General features: G+C 35.5%; 1 protein-coding gene across 1 annotated transcript; it reads right to left on the reverse strand.

The window, feature by feature from the left end:
- Positions 1-517: 517 nt before the first annotated feature.
- Positions 518-22,528, reverse strand: LOC105337004 (echinoderm microtubule-associated protein-like 6). The gene is made up of 36 exons (XM_034467554.2): positions 22,246-22,528; positions 21,645-21,804; positions 21,357-21,455; positions 20,773-21,027; positions 20,242-20,377; positions 19,889-20,090; positions 19,643-19,780; positions 18,535-18,791; positions 17,889-18,101; positions 17,621-17,779; positions 17,215-17,431; positions 16,659-16,845; positions 16,230-16,335; positions 15,875-15,968; positions 15,423-15,523; positions 14,884-15,086; positions 14,373-14,612; positions 13,851-14,052; positions 11,915-12,007; positions 11,543-11,674; positions 10,982-11,247; positions 10,370-10,571; positions 10,069-10,189; positions 9,647-9,743; positions 9,312-9,441; positions 8,729-9,001; positions 8,213-8,433; positions 7,849-8,006; positions 7,500-7,617; positions 6,928-7,116; positions 6,244-6,413; positions 5,102-5,264; positions 4,856-4,959; positions 4,567-4,720; positions 2,439-2,539; positions 518-1,573 (listed from the first exon to the last, which is right to left on the reverse strand). The coding sequence occupies exons 1-36, from the start codon at positions 22,440-22,442 to the stop codon at positions 1,549-1,551; spliced, it is 5,883 nt and encodes a 1,960-aa protein (XP_034323445.2). The 5' UTR covers positions 22,443-22,528; the 3' UTR covers positions 518-1,548.
- Positions 22,529-23,313: the final 785 nt, after the last annotated feature.

A 23,313-nucleotide genomic window follows, 5' to 3' on the forward strand; every position in this document is an offset into this window, starting at 1 on the left:
TAATGGCTTTAACGTTCTTTTCTTCTATAACACTACAGAGAGATCATTCAATGGCAATGAAATGCACTTTGAAGTTTGAGTCTTCTTTTATGCTTATCTGTTAATTACTGGTGAAAAAAAGATGCATGTACCTTTTCCCCCATTTAACTTCTGAGAATTTTCATTACGTAATTTTAGTTATCACTGTTAACTGACCCATTGCTCTTCAGGAAAATCGTTACATTATATTTTTTTAATTGCACATAAAGTCTTACAGCGAGCAAGGAGAGACAACTCCACACTAAAGTCGAGCGGGGAATTTGAAAAAAAAAATTAAGGCGATTCTTTTAAAATGTTTGCATTGATGAAATTAAAATTTAGGGATAATATTGATTTAAAAGGGGGTGTTTGGGGCTTCTGAAACGTATACCATGAAAAACACATACAATTAGAAAAAGGAAGTAAAGGATTAATTGACTGGCAGTATAACAGCAAAATGACTCCAGACTTCGACACAATAATCAATATAAAATATGTATGTCTATCTGTAGAATTTATTATTATAACTACTATATATGCATCAAGCAATTGTTAGAATAAATACATTTCTTAAAGACAAAACAAAAATGAAATACATTTCATTAAATCATTGCTGAAGTAACAAAAAATCTCAATGCTATCACAGCCAAAAACAAGTCACAGATGATCAGAAATATATAAATAACGGAAAACAGATCTCACTTAAGTCGGGCGTGTCTCTTACAACCAACAAAATCTTCACAACTTCACAAGCACTTACAGTAAATGTTCATGTTTAAAGAATATAATTACAATCTGAGAATTCTTGAATCTACAACCCAAACTTGATAACACGATACAATACACCATACATTTGATTAAGGAGCACATGTTCGTATATTCAGAATACCTATAAAATCTTTGCCTCGAGAAATGGTTGCTGTTCAAAACAATACATGAATGAGTTGACTGGACGGATACACAAACAGTGAGATTTCCTGAAGAAACAATGTATATAAAGGCATATAACATATAAATGTACCACTAAAAACTCATAGCATGTAAAGTCCTCAAAATGAACTGATAAATGTACTGATAATAATAGATATGTAATATATATGTATATAATTTTTACATGTATCGCTACACCTCCTTTAGCTATGAAATGTCCTCACAAGCTTTCTTAATGTATACACAATGACACCTATTATGAATTCCACAGACATACACGTACCACAAAACCTGCTGCCTGGCGGTGGAAAATATCACAAACATATTGACACATGTAATACAACAAATTGACACATGTAATACAACAATGTAAAATATCCTAGTATAAAATACATATATCTATCTCTGTAAATATTTCATAACACTGACTAAATCTACAAGGATAGAATGTCTAGTTAGGTTTTATATCAGTTCTAAAGTATACCAACTAAACCAATTGTTTAATGGAAAGTTTTTAAATTCTAAAAGCTTCCATAGCTTGTTTTGATGAAACAAACAAGAGTATCTCTTTTTATCTCTCACTCTCTGGAGCCAGGATTGTTACAAACACCTCCATACAAAGATACTGCAAGAGAAACAGAACATATTTACAAATTAATGCAACTTCCCAACTTACATTTCATGCTCATACATCCATCACTTATAACACTAACATCAATAACTCTCATCTATAATGCTTTATGCAATCTAAGATATTTCACACCTATTAAAATCATAAAGGACTATATATGGTTTGAGCCTAAAATGGCCCCCTAAAATGAACATTGTCATTTTACTGTAATTCTTTGTTTTATTTGTACAAATATACATTTGAAGTTTTTTCATAATTTTCATTTTGATTCTAGTGCCCACAATTCAAAAATAGGACATCATAAAGTTTACCTTTTCCCGCCATTTTCTCATTTTTAGCATAAAACAGCTTGTTTTGAGGCAGTTTTTCTTTAAGGAAACATTGTGCGACTGCTTGAACAAACAAAATATTTTCACCAAAGATGTATCTTTCCAATACTTATAAGTGACAAAAAGTTCGTTCTTGTTCAAAGAGTCGCTCTATATTTCCCATTCGTAAAAAGATAAGGAAAATGTCAATTTTTGATTGATTTTGATTGAATTATAAAAATAGCGTCACTTCTGACGTCATATACTGCCAGTGAGTGCATATAAATCAAATAAATAGGTGAAAAACATATTTCATGTCAACTCTTTTATAAACTAACACAACAAAGTAATGTACCTGAATCATTTTAAAAATAGCGAATTTTGGGAGCCGAATTTGACTAATATCATATATAGTTCTTTGTGTATAAATAAGATGAACTGATATTAAGGATGAATAAACAGTGTGCCGTTACTAGGATTTATACAATCCTAACTATAGGATTTATACAATCCTAACTATAGGATTTATACAATCCTAACTATGTCCTTACCTGCAGTCATCCCCTCCCGTGCTGATTAAATATTTGTCATCAAAGGAAAATCTGACATTGGTCACATGGGCCGAGTGTCCCACGAATGATTTGTGGGGAGCCTGCAAATTTAATAAAATCTACATGTACACATATTATATAAAGGTTTAAGCAAATGTAATTGTAAATTATGTTTTTTACAAAGATTATAGCAGTTACCTTTTAATTAACAAGGGAGACAGATTCTAAACAGTCATTTGTGGGTAGATTTTTAATTTTATAAAATGAAGATCCATTTTCTCTATTAACTGTCTAGAAAGGGTTGTGCACTTCACAATACATGTATATATGTTTCATTAACAAGCTATAAATTCTGGTCATGATTTCAACAAAGTTATATTCAGTTTTGACATGTACATGTATAAGAACAAGTAAATCTTCTTTATTCACCCTTCAGACTTCATTTAAATGCTGAAAAGTACAACAGAAATTTTTTTGGCTACTTGATGAAACTGACAAGATTTCTATGTTACTAAGTACATCTCACTCAAAAATCACATAAAGAAAGGTGGCAAACCTTTATCATTGTAAATTGAAACAAATGCCAAATTGAATTCTAGAAATCAGTCACAGCAATTTGTGGGAGAAGCTAGATTTGTATAACAGCCAGTGTGCTTGGAAACAAAACATTTCTCTTAAGTAGAGTCCACCAATGGGGGGCAGTTTGGAATATCTAAGGCAGAAATGAGATGCAGAAGTGGGGTTGAAGTATTGTAAACCCTGACAACTTACACTGATGAATACACCAGCCAGCTCCAATCACACACAAACAATCAAGTAAATTTGAAGTTTCCAAATGGTGCATTTTGAAACAAATTTATTGTACCGTATTTATCGATAATAACTGTCTAGCGTTTTGGATATATAAGCATATACTGTACAGGTTCTTGCTAATTAAAGGATATTTTTCATTCATGTACTTTCTAATTAATGCTGAAATAAATTTGGAGGGTATAGATTTAAAACAGATTCTACATCAAATTTCAATCCATTTCTTCATCTCCAGGTTCTTTGGCATTGGTGATTTCCTTTTTGACTTTCAGTAGTTTCCTGATAAGTTCCTTCAGTTTCCATATTCCAATACATTGTATCTAAATATTGCCTTTATCTGGCAGTCTATATGAGCATTTATAATGTAGGTACTTGTCATAGACATGCGTAATAGTACAGAGTCTCCGGCATCAAGAGTATTCTAGCTGTGTACAGGAGGGGGGGAGGTTGCTACATGGGTCTATGGTTGTTGTACAACAATTGTTTGTCTAAATGTACAGCGTTTTCAGTGGTAAAGCCCTACTAAAGCAGTGTGTGACATCATCAGGTGTTCCTGACTTCATACTTACTCCCTCACCAAACTTACCGTTGTCTAAAGAATGCAAACACATGAGTAAGTAAACAAATTACAGAAAAAAGCAATGAATGATGGGGAATAGTCACTCCATGACCAAAAATATGTGAAATATAGGTGATCTGGGATAGTTCTATGCATATGCTGATCACAGTTCAATGTTATCTGTCAACTGTTATTTCTAATTAAATACTGAATCTAAATACATGATCTATTTATTATTATACATCATAAGTATTAAAAATCCATTTCAACATCTGACAGTCTGAAGTATATATGTTCTACTGTAGATTCCTTTTTCATGCAAATACAGTTGAACTTTGATATCTCGAACACTGATATCTCGAATTCAATGGGTATGTCAAAGTGATTTGTAAGTCGAAACCACTTATTTTTTAAGTATTTTACCCTCGTTATCTTGAATACAATTGAATATCACAAAGTTTCTAAACAGTCCCATCTAGTTTGAGATAATGAAGTTTGACTGTACTTAATTCTGCAATCCAACTGTTTCGCATCAAATCATTAACATATAAAATTGTGACTGCAGAATTTTCATCACAGTTTCATTTACCTTACATATCTGAAAAAATTAAGTTTTAAAATCTGCCAAAAGTGATTCTCAGGATTTCACGCAGATATTTATTCCTTGCGTTTAATTAGGAATCATCAGTATGCATATTAACTTTGTCTACAGGAGTTAAGCTTAATATTTATTTGAATAATGAATAAAGCTTCACTTACATTTACTTCAGAACAAGGGAAATCAAACAGTTTGACAAAGCCAAAGTCGTCGCCAGTGGCAAGGGCTGTTCCCAGGTGCGACAGATGGGCACAATTAACGTCGGCATTACTAGAGTCCTTTGGCCAGATCCCCACAACTTCCTTACCCAACACACTAAGAGGTGAAAATTCATAATCAGCGCATTAGTAAAATTTCACTCGGTTTGATAAAAATCAAGAATTATAAGACAATTTCTTTTTCTAGAAGCAACTGGTGATGAAAATTCCTGTGTGAAATGATCTAACTCACCTAGTCCATGAAGCCCATGTAATGTTATCAATGATTTTCTGATCCTCTATGATTTTCCCACTCGGTACCTCAAACACCTGATGTATATATGCACCTGTGCTCACCTTGAAATAGAGGTTCTACTTGTAAAAAGACTTTTTCTTGGTCATTTCAATGTGACAATTATCAAACTTAATTGATTAAAACTTTGATTTTAATAGACTCTTTGGTAAGAAATACTTTAATGTATATAAACTTGAGCCTCACTCTGATATATCTGCTGTCGGCGGAGAAGTCCATCTGGATGACAAAGCTGGGGATGCCCTTACAGTAGCCACTCCTGTTGAGGGCGGGGCCAGAGGACAGGTCATAGAAGTCCACACAGTTCTCCTCCGAGCCCACTGCAAGGTGCTTTTTGTCCGGGCTGAATCTACAGTGCAAAAAAAAAAAAAAAAAATCAATGTAAATTTCTCCAGTGCTAATCATTTCTTCTGCACAGCTTTTTGTACATGTAATTTTAAAAATAAAACATATAACTATATTGTATTAAGTCAAAATTATTTCATTAACCAACTTTTATTAGCAATGGCTTAATTTGCAACTTTATACCAGAGATATTTTTTTGTTAGGCTAATTTTGTAAAAAATTAAGAGTGAAAGTTAATGGTCGGGTTTAGGGAGAGATGTCCTTGTAAAGAGTTTTTCAGAACCTTCCAAAATATTCTCACACACAAATAGATGTTGGTTTACAATAAACCATTAACTGATAAGCAATACCATTAGTGTTTCTGATAATACATATTAAGTACATATACTCTTCATTGCTATGTGTGTGGGTACTGTACATCTATACTGATATATCATTAGATTACATCCGATGAACCTACAGAATCTGAAGTATTACATTAGAGTTGTTAGAACAAGTGTAGAGCTGTCAATGTGACAGCAAAGTTTTTAACCAGGTTTTCTTTTTTGTAAACTGTATTTATAATCCATGTCAACCCTGAATAGATAAACACTACCTACCGTATCCAGAGAAATGGAGTACTCTATATGCAATATTTTGCCAAAATTAAATGACTAAATTCAAAAGCTGGTATTTTTTTCATAAATTATCAGAAATCAAAATCCTAACAATATGCACACTTCTGATATATGTGCAATTGATCTGCAAAAGAACAACTTCCTATCTTGAAAACTGTAGGAGAAGTTATCCGTACAATGAGGGTACCCTTTTGGCAGCTGCCCGCCCACACGCCCACTATTTTCACCATTTCAATAACTGGATTTTTCCATTGGAAAACCCGGTTAAAAAACTACAGATACTGTTAAAATATACACAGACATTAGTCTCTGGCTGGGTTACCTGATGTCATTAATGTCATTACCTGATGTCATTAATGTCTTTACCTGATGTCATTAATGGCCCCAGATCTGTCTCGTCTCTTTCCCAGTAACTTTAAGTCATTTGCAGAGAACACCAAAAATTCTCCATTCTTACATCCAACAGCGATGAGTTCTCCATCCAGACTGAAGGCTACCGAGCGAGCGGCACTCACAGTCAGCTTACCGACCAATGACTATAAAGGTCAAATCATAGCATCAAAAGGTGATATCTTAGCATCAAAAGGTGATATCTTAGCATCAAAAGGTGATATCTTAGCATCAAAGGGTCACATCATAGCACTAAAAGGTCACATCAAAGCATTTAAAAAACATGATATAGCATCAAAAAGTCACATCAAATTATCAAAAGGTCATATCATACTATCAAAAGATCACATCAAAAGACATATAGCATTAAAATATCAAATCAAATCACCAAAATGACATATCTTAGCATCAAAAGGTCATATCTTAGCATCAAAATTCTTATCATTACATCTAAAGGTAAATCATGTCATCAAAGGTCACTTCAAATTATCAAAAGGTCACATCTTAGCATAAAGTACATACTAGTAGTTTAAATCAAAGATATTATTTTCTATTATGAATATAAAAAGTCAATCTCTCAATTGTTTTGAAAGATATATATATATTTCTCTACCTTTCTATATAAAGACAAATCTTAGACAAATTCAGTACTATTATTACCTTATTGGCCAGATCCCATATTCGTACGGATCCATCGTAGCTACTGGTTGCAAACTTGGCGGCCAGGGGGTGGGCGTCTAGCCCCCACACCTCCCCCTCCCCATGGCCGGCCACTAGGACCTGCACTGCTGCATTCTTCTCGGTGATCTCGAGGACTGTGTTATCTTTGGTGCCAACAAGGATCTTACCCTAAAAAAAGAAATATACAATGTACTACAAGGACGGATACACCTCACCAAGTTTAAAGTTAATAAAGCCCCGCAAAATATTAATACACCGCATTATCATTTCAGTACCATTATTTCATGCAATAATTAAAAGAGGAAATTTTGTTATTCAAATTTTGATTTAGATTTGTTCCCCTTTGCAAACCTTCCAATTAAACAAAAATAAAATAGATCTACCTGCATGCTACATTTAACAATATAACTTGAAATTTTTGGCTGGAAGGGGCAAAGAGTAATATTTTTGCTGTTAGTAGAGAAAGTAAAAGGGAGAAAACTCATCAAACATCAACATGAATTATGTCTCTATAATCACTTGGTTTGGACAATGGAATTTTAGACCATTACCTTGGCCCTACAGACAGACTTGACGACGTCAATTTTGTTGCCTGTCTCTGTCAGAGGAAAGGCGCGGCGTCTCATCATCTCCTGGTCCCACAGCTTCACCGGGCCATTGTCCTTACCCCTAGAATCACAAAAACAACAATCTTGATTATGTTTTATTTATTCATCTTATATCTAATTTGCAATATCCAACCATCTCATTCTGTAAACAATCAGGTGGGTTAATAGTCTGAAGAAGAGGTTTTACTAATTCTTTATTATTAAGCTTCATTTTCACTTTGCTATAAAAAAAAATATAAATGATGATATGAACTTTTAGTTTTTCCAACTAGTACATGTATTGAGTACTTACGATCCCTCTTTTCCACCAGTGACAATGAAACCATCCCGTAGTGTTGTAAACATTGTGAACACTGGGCCATTGTGGGCCTTAGGAACAAGGCGGGTCAAGGTCGTGTCCTTCCACACGTACACATCCCCATTCATAGCACCGGTGAAGGTCATATTGTTCTACAAAGTATAATGAGACACAATATCTGAGATGTTAAGAAGTTTTCTTTGATTTGTATGGATGTTTATGATAGTTATGATAAAAATTAATAACAAGTACATGAAATTGATGACACTAAAATAAGTAATGATGAAACTTAAATGCCAAATACATCAATTGTAAAAGCTATTATTACAATAAATCTAAATAAATGGAAAAAACTTACAGCTCCAAATGCCACCGACAGCATGGTGTGTAGAGTTTTGATCTTTGTGCCGGTCCCAGCGTCTGTAAGAATCCCCCGCTTGCCCACCAGCTCACTGCCTGCCACTGACCAAAACTTGACATGCTTCACCCCCACGGACACAAACTGACTGTCCGAGTCCGGGCGGAACTCAGCACGGAATATCCGCTGGGTATGTCCAGGGGCACTTGCTACTTTCACACCTTGAAAAAATCAGAAGTAACTTTATTATTGACCAGATTAATCAACACTATCATTTACACTATGTTTTCAATTTTAACTTCTGTTATACTGCAGAATTTAACATCATACAATTACATGTATGTTTTAATAATTCATCTCATAAAATTGTATTCCAGATCAAACTATTTTGGACAAAATTTAGCACAGGAAAAAAATTGTCATACTGTATTTATAAAAAGGTAGATTGCAATATGCATGCATCAATTAGAGTGAATCTTATGTATTTTAATTACATTATTGTAGATAAACCCCTACCATCTTGCCATCTCCACACAGCTATCTGATGATCATCTGCCAAGTCTACTGACACAATGTACTTCCCTGTACAGGAGAAATCAACCGAGCATACTCCACGAGAGTGACCTCCCCTTAGCATGGACTTGGTTTCCTTGGTGACAGCATCCCACACATGTATGGACGGAGGATTTCCAATCTGACCCGAGGCAACGATGTTCTTAAACTTACTGTGCTGATTTACCGCTAGACATATGATGTCATCTGTGTGCTCCAGGTAGAAACTTTGGTTTCCTGAAACATTTACAACAATGACATTGATACATGGAAATGGATCTCTCAGCCTAAATTTTCTACAAGTACCAACTTATATATATATTGTGGAGTTTAAAAGCCCAGAGTGCCTGGTGACCTAACCTTCTAAATCCAATGAATAAGCAAAACAAGCACAACATGCAGGATTCACCAAAGTACAAGATACATGTAATCAGTTAAAAGGTCAATGATTACAAAACATCATTTTCTAGAAAAAGAAAGACTGAGGTGGTTTTATTAGTAGTTACATGTATATTCAGTGTAAACAATAGGGTGGAACCTTTCTTACCTGTGGACAGATTCTGAACAATGCCAGCGCCTGCAGCATGGAACACAATGTCTGCCCCATCATTGATGTAGTGTAGGTTGTTCCTGGAATCAAATCCTCTGTAGCCGTGGACATACTCCAACTGTAAATCCTGTAAGACAATCAAAACTGTCATGAAAACATCAAACATGTCAATCATATAGTTATCCTTCTAGAGCCATGAGTTTATATTTATTTTTTAAAAATGAAAAGCCTTGTAAAAATGAAGCTTTTAATTTTAAATATTACCAAACAATTTTGATAAAAAGATTGTAAGCATTCTTTGTTTAGTTTAGGACAGTCAAGCCCAGGCTTACATTGACAGGGGTGATCTTCTTGCGTTTGGAGCCTGTGGACGGGATCTCCACCCGCTGTACCTTGGGAGGGACAGGAGCGTTCCTACTGACACTGGGTCTGTCAAACCAAACAAACTTACTAATATGTATTCCCACACAAAAAACCTCTTTGTCTTTTAATACACATGTATGCATGAAGGATTAGAAATTCTGTTCCAAATTCATGAAGATGTATCAGCTGCAAACTTAGCATTGTTATTTTAAAAAATGCATTAACCAGGAATATCCAACTGATACGCTTCAAGGTACAGATATACATGTACATGTTATTCAATTAAATCACATATACATGGATTGCCATTGAAGCTGATATATGTAGTACAGTGTATTAAATCTCTTAAAGGACATATCAATTTGCTATTTGTTCAGTGTTGACCACTCACTTCTCCACCTCGGCGTGCTCCTGTAGGTGTGGTTTGGTGCCTTCTTTCTCTCGGATTGGGTTGACATATATCTTTGTGTTGTAGTCTATATTCTTCTCTCGTTCAACATCACTGTCATATCCTGTTTAGAACAGAGTTCTTTTTTTAAACCATATTTAGGGAATATATTGAAATTATGAAAAATTGAATCAATATTTCTGGGTTTTTTGGTAGCACACTACCATACCATTACAAACATATTTGTCTTAGTTGAAACTATTCCTTCTCCACTTGTAACACACATAATTAAATTTTTCTTTACCTCCCTCTTCCTCAGAATCAGTGTCCGAGTCATCGCTCTCTCCACATGTGGTGTTTCTGTCCGCCGCAGAGCTACACTGCCACACCATGACCGCAGTATCTGCCCCACCGGTCGACACCAGCAGCTTATCGTCAGCTGACCACCTCACGTTGGTCACATGGGCCGAGTGACCTACATACCGCTTATGTTTGGCAAACTTTCCCTGGAATTTTTGGTGATATGATAACCAATGGAAATGGGGACAGTTTTCCCTCTATCAAGTCTCATATGTATGCAGACATTTTAAATTGTTGTGTTCTATATTCTTTAAGCATCAGATATTGTTTGTAAACATATTAATTTTTAATGTAAATCATCCCATCACTATCAATATTAATGTTGAGAATTAATGAGAAAATATTCATCCACAAGTTACAAGTAATTGAAAACAGAGTCAATTACCAACTACTTCCAATTATTTCAAAAAATGTAATTAAATACACTTAATTACAAATACTTTTTTCAATTACCCCATCCCTGTTGAGAAAATATTCATCCACACAGTATTAATTGAACACACAGAAATTCACATACCCAGATTTCCTTTCTGATTATAACCTTAAGTTAACCAACCTTGACTGGATACTGGAACAGCTTGACAAACCCAAAGTCGTCTCCAGTGGCCAGGAGTTGTCTGTCCTTGGAGAGACAGGTGGCGTTGACATCTGTGATGTCACTCTTCGGTGGCCAGATCCCCTCACACGTCTTCCCTAGAACACAGGTCCATGTGGCCCAGTTAAGTTTCTCCACCTCTGAGTTACTAAGCGTCAGTCTCTTACCCCGGGGCGCCTCATAAAACAGCTGTTCCTTTGCCCCAGTGTTCACCATCAACAATTTTCCTGTAAACAGAACATTTCCTTTTCAATCCAACCACAATCCAATCTATATACCGGTTTTAACATCTTTCCTGTAAACAAAAAGTCAATCCAACCCATTGTAAGTCAGTTACTAAAGGTATTGAAAATTCAAATTTAATATATGATGCATACAATCTCAGATTATGGAGGAAAAATTCTAAATTTCTGTGATAAATCTTAGCACAAAAATGCTGATCATTAAAACAAAAGGACATCTTGTGTCCTTCCTCCTGGTTTTCCCTAGGGGTCGGGGTTTTATCACTAGCCTCTGACTAACCTGCCCCATCCCAGTCCACGTGGGTGATGTAACTGGAGGCCGCCTTGCAGGTCCCCACCCTCTTCTTACTGAGCACGTTGTAAATGTCCACAAAGTTGTCATGGGAAGCCACCGCCAGGTACTTGCCTTCCCCTGAAAATACAGCCAGGTTCCGTCATGAACAAAAATTACAGCAAGTCTCTGTTATCTACAGAAATTGTAGCAAGAATGTAATCTAGAGACACTTAGTATTATTTTATCAGATGATTATTGAACGACTTTTAGGGGTTTTATTAGTGTTGCCCAGAGTTCTTTTCTGTCGCAGAGAAAAATATGACATAGGGAAAAGGTAGTTGGTGACTTGCGAGTGGGTTTTCTGTAGAAATCCCTTACCTGGAGAGAAATTAATGTCTGAGATTTCCTCTTTTCTGTGATGAAATGAGATCACTTCCTCCATATTCTCTCCATTTACAACCATGAAGCTTCCTTCAATAATTACAAACAAACATACACAATAGTTTGACAAATTTCTGAAGTGATGTATCAACTGGTTTAGATATTCTCCACACTGTATCTAACCATATGATGTTTACAAATTACAGATAAATTCATCCTTGTCAAAAAATTATTACTGCAAGAGAGATAAAAATCCAAACACTTTCTCCAGCTATGAAATAATCAAAGGCCTGAAGGGCCACAATGGCGTCGAGTTAAAGTTGATTTGAAGAGTAAAAACCTAAATAATTTTTTAAACAAGTGAAAAGCTGTCAATGTGACAGCTAACCGGGTTTTCTTTTTATATGCGAACTGTATCCATAATCCATGTCAACCCATATCCAGTGAAATAAAGTACCCCATATGCAATATTTTGCTAAAAAAGACAGTTCAAAAGCTGGTATTTTTTCACAAATAATCAGAAATAAAAATCCTAGAAATATGTACACCTCTGATACATGTATAATTGATCTGCAAAAGAACAACTTCTTATCTTTAAAACTGTAAGAGGAGTTATCCGTACAATGAGGGTACGCTATATGCAATATTTTGCCAAAAATGACTAAGTTCAAAAGCTGGTATTTTTTTCATAAATTATCGAAAATCAAAATCCTAGCAATATGCATACCTCTGATATATGTTTAATTGATCTGCAAAAGAACAACTTCCTAGTTTAAAAACTGTAGGAGGACTTATCCATACAATGAGGGTACCCTATATGCACTATTTTGCCAAAAAATGACTATGTTCAAAAGCTGGTATTTTTTTCATAAATTATCGAAAATCAAAATCCTAGCAATATGCATACCTCTGATATATGTATAATTGATCTGCAAAAGAACAACTTCCTATTTTGAAAACTGTAGGAGGACTTATCTGTACAATGAGGGTACCCTATATGCAATATTTTGCCAAAAAATGACCAAGTTCAAAAGCTGGTATTTTTTTCATAAATTATCGAAAATAAAAAAATAAAAAATACATTAGTCAACTTTAAAAAAAAATAGAAAATGTTATTTATCACATAACTAATAAAATTACAATTCATTACAAATTTGCTCACCTCTTAAAAAGTTTTGAATTTCAATTGAAAATTTAAGTTTATAGAAATATCTTAGGAGTTATAAATTTTTTATATTTTTTTCTCTATTTATACGGAAATAAATATTAAAATTATTATTGTGTTTAATTCTATATATTGTATACTGCTGATAACCACTCTGTCTCTTATTATCAATTTCATCTAAAATTCACAAGGGTCCAAATGACACGGGCCGAAAATATCGGGGGTAGATAAAAGAAAGCACCCATTCACGTTGTTTACAAAGTGAAAGTAGTTCACTTAACTTTTGGTTGTAGATGTACTTATCGCTCGATTAGGAAGTTTTGTTTCTACAAGATCAAACATTTGTGCATTGTCAATTTTCGATATGGATACAAAATAATCTATTTTGCAGGCTAGTACATTTCATAACCAAATTGAGTATGTAAGCCCAGCTATCGCATGTGTCTCGGTGCTAGTGTATTCATCCGCTGAAACCGAGACATATTGTTTTCAATAAAATGTGAACATTTTTAAAGACGGCAACCATTTCGAATCTGCAAACTTGTTTTGTTGACGTACAGTTCTGCTCGAAATTGAAGTATGTCATCTATTTTTCTTCAAACACATACGAAAACTTTGCACTCATTTGAGTTGTTTGACTCCTAAAAATGTTACTTCCGGACGTACGATCCCTAGATGGCTTTCGAGCTTCGCTCGACGCCATAAAAATAGAAGATCAAATTCTTAATTCTTTTCTCTTTAGATTTACAAAGTTTACTGTGTTCTCACCATCTTTCTGACCGACAGCCAGAAATTTGCCATCAGAAGAGAAGCCGACACTCCTTCCGGCCTGTTTGAGGATCTTGTAGCTGATCATCTTGTGTTCAGTACCCAAGTCCCACACCCTAAGAGTCTTGTCATCACTGACCGTGGCACAAATCGGCTTTGTGGGGTGCATACCCAGGCCCCACAGCTCTCCCTGCATGTGACCCTTAAATCAAAAAAACACAAAGTAGAACTACGTTTACTCTGTATAACTACATGTAAAACAATAATTGACTATTTAACGTATGAAATGTATTTATAAACCAATTATAATCAAATCAATATGTGTACATGTCTCTCCAAGCTTAATAGTAACTACAAAAAAAAACAAGAGAAATGCATTTGGCACACAGACATTTTGGTACAATGATATGCAGAAGCTTAATAAAAAAAATACCAAAAAAACTTTCTTTACTTATCTTTCTGAAAAGGTCAAGCAGTTCATCACTGTGTTCTTGTTTTGCCTGTAGGAGTTTTGTCCCTTACCTGAGCCAGGATTGTCATGGGGCCGCCCTTGTCCACCTCCAGCACCTCTCCATTCTTGGTTCCCACCAGGATCTTGCCGTGACCCAGGACAATGGCCCTAATGGGGGGCAGGTCTGTCATCAGTACGCCCCTCGAGGACTGCTCGATCCCTGACTTCTTGATGTAGTATTGCTTCAGACAGCGCTCAAACTGGTCGTCCCACAGACCTATCATCCCGTCCTTACCACCTGTCACAAAACCCTGAAAGAAAATTAGCTTGTAATTGATAATGGATTCAAAGTATCATCTGTATGCAATGATATACCAAATGGGAATCTGTCAAATTTTACTGCAATAGTAGAATGTTTTCTAGAGATTTTTCTAAAATTATCTCTCTTCTATAGAAATAAGATTCATTAAATTTTTAATACATGTACATAAATTACACTTTAATTTAACAATTAATTCACCTTTACAAGAACAATTTAAACATTATTTTGTAAAATGACTTCAATTCGATTAGGAGTCTAACCTTATCCAGAGAATGCATGGCAAAGAGTGGGCCTTCGTGTGCCTTCACAGATTTTTGAAGGGTGGAATCTTTCCATATAAAAACATTGCCATCACTTCCTCCCGAGAAACTGATGTCTGACGCCCTCCCAAACGCCACACACAGCATGTCACATGACTTGGACACATTTCCAAAAGTACCGCGAGTGGAAGTGAAACCACCACCTAAAATAGATTCATGACTTAGAAAATCCACCTTAAATACACGTACTGATATACTGTACATGTACAAAAGTAAAAAATTAAGGTTATCCATGCACTAACATCTAATATGTATATACATTTAGCTCAAGTTCCTTAAATTCTATTCATAATAATTTTTTCTATACTCAATGTTCAAACATTAAAACTAGGTAAACAATTACATGCACTTGTATTCAGAGCAAAAGTCTACTTGCAAGTATTCACCATGCATTTCTAAAAATAATAGATATACTTGTAAATCTAGATAATTTATTCTGGAAAATACTATGTTATACATTCATGTCAGTTTTCCCTTACCCGCTTGAGTCCAGAACTTGATGTGTTTAACTCCCACTGTAATCAGCTTGTTGGCTTCAAATGGATTCCACTTAATGACAAATATCTTATCCTTATGACCCCTGAAAAAGTGAAAAATGTATATTTAGCAAAAAATTTCTATGTGCGAAGAAAACTGAAATGCAAACACTATTTTGTATATACAAGGATAAATTCATTTTGTTTGTGCAAATAGCTTCAGGCACTACAGAGATTTCACCTTATCAAAATTTACTCTAAGTTTATTTTTCAGTACAAGACTACCAGTATATATGATGTATGTACTGCATGTACTGCTTTGAATTGGACTGGTTCAGAATTCCATCATGCATGTGGGCAAATAGGAATATGTCTGGCAAGCATAGAATAAATGGACATGACTGAACATATTTACTGTACTTTAAACAGTCAGAATCTGATGAAATAAACAGTACCTTGTGGTGGCCAGTTTCTCTCCCTTCCTCCAGTCCCAGACCACGATACAGTGGTTATCATCCAGGCCTACAGATGCCAGCTTCTTACCGTCACCTAAAATAACATTAAAGGTTTATAACATTAAAATCAAGTTCCCTGGTTATCAATGACATTCCATACATGTGTTGACAACTGAAACAAAGAAATTTTTCTTTCATTCAACAAAAAAATATATATCTATAACATGATGTATATGACTCCTTCAAGATTTTTCAACAAAACATCTTCTCTCTGATGTATCCATTAACCAGTTTACCACGAAATTAATGGTTTCTTTATACACTACTACATGTATGTAAAAGGAATATACTCTACCTGAGAAATCTACAGCACACACTCCCCTCTGATGCTGTCCTTTTAAAATAGAGGCAGTCTTCAAAGTCTCTGCATCCCACACATGAACTGCCGGATCTCGACCAACCTGCAGAGATCAATAAAAACACATTGTAAGAATTAATGCTCAATTACATGTATTAAAAATATTCATTATTTTTTAAATCAATATCATTTGAGTCATCAGTTCAAAAATTGGAGAAAAAAACCCCCAAATGGTCCATCATGTAATTTAGAAACAAAATGATAATATTTGCACCTGTAAAATAAATAGTATATTGTTATACTGTATGATTTTGAATGAATTGAGAGGACTCTACAGTATCCATTCATCACAACACAGAGAGAGAGAGAGAGAGAGAGAGAGAGAGAGAGAGAGAGAGAGAGAGAAAGAGAGAGAGAGCTACCCACCTGTCCTGTGGCCACAAGGTCTTTGATGGGGTGAATACATAGACAAAGGATGTCATCTGTGTGCTCTGTGTAGAACTTCTGCGAGTGCTTGTCCCTGTTATAAACAATGCCGGCGGCAGCTACGTGGTACACCACCTCACCATTCTGGGTGTAAAATAGATTATTGCGGCAGTCGTAGCCACGATACCTGCAAACAAGTCAATTAATTATTAACTTAAATGAACAGCACAAAATCTGCATTAAAATAAAAGCTTTGAAGATAATGAGCTGAAACTGCACATAAATTTTTTGAAATACAATCTACAATCATAAACCTAAAATCATAAATCTATATACAGTAAAACTTGGTTATAGCAAACACACATTGACGTTCACAGTGAAGTGATTTTCATCCCCAGTGACTTTAATACATGTTGTAAACTTGACGGTTATAAAGAACTACGTTTATAACAAAAATAAAATCACCTGTCCCTGACACTTTGTTATTAGCGACCTTGTAAACTTTTTGGATTTACATTTCCCTATTAAAGTTATGAACCAATGTACAAGTACACACCCATGGATAAATTGGAGTTTGAGTCCTGCTGTAGGACCTCTCTTCCGTTTCTGTCCTGCCTGTAGTTCGTCTTTATTCAGTTTCCTGATTTTAGCAGCATCCTCCTTGTAGATGGCCCTGGAATACACCACCTGCTTCTCTGCCTCCAGATCTGAGTCCATGTCGGCCACATCGGATAAATCAGAATCACTCTCCTCGCTGTTAGAGTCCACAAAACCTGTCAAATCGATCCAACATTAATAGATAATGAAGTCAAAGAACCAAAAATATTTACTTCAGTAAATATTTGTGCACATAACAGTATATCACACTCAGTTTAACTGCAGTTTTCATATGCATATAACACCAGTTTTACAAAATGTCCACATGATAATCAAGTTTAGGAGAGTACACTTGGATTACCAACCTGACTGGGGGTCGGGCTCACTGCTCCCGTCCGCCAGGAACTTCCACTGGAACACCGCATGGTCTGCCCCGCCTGTCGTGATAACCCGCGTCTTGTCATGGGAAAATCTCACATTGGTCACATGAGCCGAGTGTCCAACATATTTCCTGAACTTTGCACCTTAAATCAGAATACAAAATAACATAAATAAATTTTACCTCCTTTTCACAATTTTATTTGATTTACATGTAATGGCTGATATAGTTCTTTAAGGCACAGTACTGAATACCTTTTTTCAAACAAGGAAACTTGAACAGTTTGACGAGACCGAAATCATCCCCCGTGACCAGAACCTCTCCCTGGAAGTTAGCGTCCACTGCGTTTACATCGTTTGTGTCCGTGTACTTCTCCCAGATGCCGTTGACCTCATTTCCAAGGACCCCTGTGAATGTGTACCAGTGTATGCTGGAGATCTCCTCTCTGTTAGTCACCTGTTTCCCAGCTATTGAAACCAAACAGTTACACTCAGTACAGACAGCTCTTACTTATCAAAACAGATAACTAGATTTTAAGACATAATGTGTACTGTAAATGTGGGTACTGGTACATGTATATCTTATTTGCAACACCCACACTATACAATATACATGTAAAGAAAGGGATATTTTGGGGGAATTATAAAAAGGTAGGATTATTCCCAAATTAACATACATGTAAATACTATCTACAGTGTATGCTTATAATTTTTGAGAGTTTTTAGTCTCAAATAATGAAAGTCACAAACATTTTCGTGTGAACATTACTCCTAACTTTAAGAAAATAACATGCTCTTCATAATAACTTTTATCTGCAATCTTTCAAACTTTCCAATGAACTGTAAGCTACAATTAGGTACATGTTTTAACACTTTTTATCTAAACAAACACTTAACACACCTGGCATTTTAAAGAAGAGTCTTTCCGCGGCCCCGCTGTTTGTCTGTAGGTAGTTACTGTCCGTGGACCAATCAATGTGGGTGATGAAGCTGGAGCTACCGCGACATGTCCCCAGCAGTTTGTACCGCTGCTCCGTGGAGTAAATGTCCACAAAGTTGTCGTTGGAGGCGACGGCAAGGTACTTCCCGCACGGAGAGAACTTCATCTCATGGATCACCTCCTTCCTGTCCTTTAGGTGGATCACCTCCGACAAATCTCTGGAAACATCAAACACAGTCAAGTCACAATAATTTAAAAATGCTTCTTTCTCTTGATTTTTATCATTAAAGCTGCTTGGTCCGATTTTATATCAAATTTTATGCACGCTTTTAAATGATGGCTATGCTTAGTACATGTATATGTATAATAATAGATATTGCAGTAGTTTTACCCGTCAATTATGCCAAATTTCAATGAAGAAAAATACGTACAAAATTTGCTAACAAAACAAACGACATTAAAAGGTATTGCGTTATTTCGCCTCATGTTAAATTTCACCCCTGACGACGAGACGGGTATGGTTGTATTACGAATTTGACATCGCTTTAAATAAAGGTCGAAATGATCAGACAAATTACAAATAAACATGTGCACGTTTTGTTCGCTAATATTTCCAAAGTCTGCTTTCTTTACAATCGATGCATAGCATGCGGGTTGAATAACCCCAATCATTCGGGGGACGAAACCAAGCGGTTTCCTTTTCTAAACATTCCCGTGATGCATTTTGGTTTGTTTTTTCGTTTGCCCAAAGAGAAATTATTTTATTTACTTTGAATATTTCTAACTTTAAGAGGAGACTGATTCTGCTGGTGTAAATAGGAGAAAGTCCATAACTTTCTAAGATAAATGATTTGTATGAAAAAAAATTTGATACTGTAATTACAAAAATATCGGACCAAGCAGCTTTAACCTTATATTAAACATTTATAAATTCAATGATTTGTGGGGTCAGTTTTTAAGGCATTTCCAAATATAACAGGTTTATGGAGAAACCCCAATAATTACACATATTTCATAGAACATGTAAATTAGGTTCAAAACTGAAGCCAACACACTAACAAAAACATACCTAGTTTTTAGGACCATGAACGATCCATCAGTGAGACCCAATGCAATATGGCTTCCATCTGCATCAAAAGCACAGCTCCTAATCTTCTGGTCCACCGACACCTTTGAGATCGCCTCAAAATTGTTCATGTTCCAGAGCCTGAAATTATTTTACACTCATCAGGAGTCTTCTGTTTACTCTAATAGTTCAAGATAAATACAAGTACTCTCAATTTGTGTTGGAAGAAAAAAAATGTTTAATTTATACCTTAACGTCTGGTCATCACTTCCAGTTGCAAAGATGGGCTTCTTTGGATGCACGGCTAAGGCCCATAACTCCCCCTCTGCGTGGCCATCAACAATACAGCGGGGTTTGTCACGGTCTCGTACAATCACTTCAAATATCTGACTGTCCTGTGTCCCGATCAGGACTCTATCCCCCCGCCAACACACACTGCGCACCGACAGGCCTGAAGAAAAAAACAACAATGAAAAGCTATAGATTTTTCTTTTTTGAAAAGTTTCTCTTCAACTTAAGCATTAAAAATCTATACAATATAATAATACTGTGTACATGTATATCCAGTTATACTTAGTCTAGTAACAATTCATCTAATCTACCTTTATATCCGACAGGTGAGTTAGACAGATTTACACTAGTCACAGGTTTGAAGTCTGGGTCCCACAATCTGACAGTTCCATCCTTGCCCCCTGTGCTATAACCATCTTCAGACATGTCCAATGTAAATATTGCACCCTATAAAGACAATTTTTAAGATAACATCAAACTACAAACTCAATGTCTATGCTGCACAAACATAGATGTATATATACTGTCACTGTGTGTAAACATGCACTTCTTTGTAATGTACACAATACATGTGTATATAGCATGAACATATCAATCATTAAAATTGTCAAATGTAAAATATCTAAGGCACATGATTTTAGAATACACATTCACCAACCACTGATTAGTATCTATAGCTAAATATATCTACTGTAGCTAAATTTCTTGAAGACTTTGCAACATAAATGTAAACTACATGTACTTTTTAGAGGGACTCAAAGCCTCTTTTTCTTTTAGCTTTAATTCTCGTTTTACATTTAAAAATTGATGGTTCACCAAAAAAAATCTAGCAGCTGACTTACTTGATGAGCAGCTGGAATGACTCTATCCAAGTTGTTTCCTCTCCAGACATAAATATCTCCAGCCAGAGTTCCGGAGTATGTCGTGTCATCCGGCCCGAAGGCCAGACACATGATGGTTTGGATTTCCCCTGTCTTTCCAAACACTCCTTTCTTGGCAGTGAGAGCGTTCCCACACAGAGACCAGAACTTGATGTGTTTCACGCCACAGCTTACCAAAGAATTCTCAGCGTAGGGATTAAACTGGACATCAAACACCTACAAAGAGAAATTCATCTTCGTACATAGTCTCAACAACATAGTCCTTGAAATGTTCATATGCATGTACATTAACTTTGTAGCAGATTTTCATCATTAAAATAATCCATGAAGACAACACACACATTAAGCAATCAGAAGTTTGGCAATTTCAGTTAATACATAATTGATTTAATCAGTCTGGTAGGACTACAAATGTATGTCTTTAAATACCTTTATGAATATTATCAACTTTTCAACCAACTATTGACCCTGATCTGAAGTTCTGAATTCTCACTAACCCCACCTAATGACTGGAAGGAACCCTCTCTCAATGTATATGTACTTACCCTGTCTGAATGTCCCCTGACAGTTGCTAGGATCTTGCCTTTTCTCCAGTCCCATACATTGATGGTAGCATGCTGGTCTAAGCCCACAGAAACCACACGCTAAAATAAAGAAGTGATGTACAAACAGCATGTGTCTGATTCTGATTCAATGAATTAAATAAAGGCACCCAGTGTGACTCTTATTGTGTTTGTTAAATTTATTGTCTAAATGGAAAAAAGTCTAAATAGAAAAATATTTGTTCAATATTCAAAGTTCAAATTTTGATATATAAAGACCAATTTTCTTACCCCTCCTTCTTTATCAAATCCTACAGCAGCCACGCCATTCTGGTGTCCATCCTGGAGAATAGACACCGTCTCCATTGTAGTTGTGTCCCACACACAGATGAAGGGATTCTTTCCAGTTTGCCCGGTGGCAACCATAGTTTTGTCAGGATGGAGAGCCAAACTGTTAGATAAAAATATATAATGATATGACTTTAAAGGTCACTCTCTGCAAAAAAGAAAGTGACAGTCAGGATGGCAGAATTAAATAAATATCTAAGGCATCTAACTTTTATTTCCTCAAATTCAGGCTTAGTAAACTTATGCTTTTACACTGGGTAACTTTTCATGTCTCCTTCTATAAAGGGTTTCTTTAATTTCTCTCTGTGTTCTGCATGATATTATTATACAGTAATTTAATAAATTTACTGGTGTGAGCTGTTGTATGAGTAATTTTTGTCCCCCTTATTGGCTTAAATCTAGTTTGAACATCAATAAGGAGGCAACTTAAACCGAGGAAATTCGAAATGGCTACAGCATTTCACCTAACAACCACAATTGTTCGTATCAAAACTCTGTAGATGATATTGTTAAAACTGATTATATGTAATCTTATGATGCTAACCACAAAATATCGTCATCGTGTCCCAAAAAGAAGCGTTGTTTATGTTCCCTAGGGTTGTAAACAATCCCCACACCGGCTACAAAATAGGTAACTTCTTTGCTGGCCGTGTAATAGAGATTGTTGCGACATTGGTGGCCTCTATAACCGAACACCCATTCCAGCCGCAGTTGGCTTTTTGGTGCAGTTTTGGTCGCCATTCTGCAAGATGCTCAAAATTATTTCTGGCGAATCATGCACCAACAAGAATCGACATTTCCACCAGCCGCGTTCAGTGAGGAATTCCCCCCACGTGACTTTGGACGACGAATCAAATTTGTGGTGGAGTTCCCATCTCATCAACCGAACCCGATCGAATATTTGCTTTTAATTGCATGCTGATAGTCAGTTCATAATTAATTGTCTGTAACATGAGCACTTCCTTGTTTTTAACTTTTTGTGTTTACAAATGTGTCCTTTTTACCAATCAGATCTTTTAAAAAGCTTTAGCCATAATAACGGCTGAGATATTTTAAAATATTTTATTTTTTGATCTGGGATAAAGTGGTTTCAAGAATAAAAAACGTATGATCAGCTATGGGCGAGCATATTGGATTCATTTTTGTTTATATTGCAAATTTCTGGTTAATAAATGTTCACAATTTGTTGGATAATCAGGGGATACAAAGTACCAAATTTTAATCCCCGACATCCGCGGTAATTTTATACCTGCCGCAGTTTTTACCTCCTCGAAAGTTTTCATTACAGAATCATTTGAACTCCTTATAAAACTTGAATATTTCAAAAGTTGATACAATTATGGTTATATATCTAACACAAAGTATGATCGCAGGGACCTATTCACAAGTTTCACAACTACTACGGAAAATAGAAGTAATATATACCTCTATAATTTGCGCTGTTCATACATGTATATAGTACAAGTAAAATATTTCCTTAAACTGAATTTTTGTTTTTCAAATTCGTCAAATAAACAGCGTACAATGTATAACTATAACTGTTCATTTCTTCCACAAATATTGAAAGAGTCAGTGTATGCTAAGTTAACTAAATAATTAGCGGTTAAGTACG

This window comes from Magallana gigas, chromosome 6 (assembly GCF_963853765.1).
Source record: "Magallana gigas chromosome 6, xbMagGiga1.1, whole genome shotgun sequence".
Lineage (NCBI taxonomy): Eukaryota > Metazoa > Mollusca > Bivalvia > Ostreida > Ostreidae > Magallana > Magallana gigas.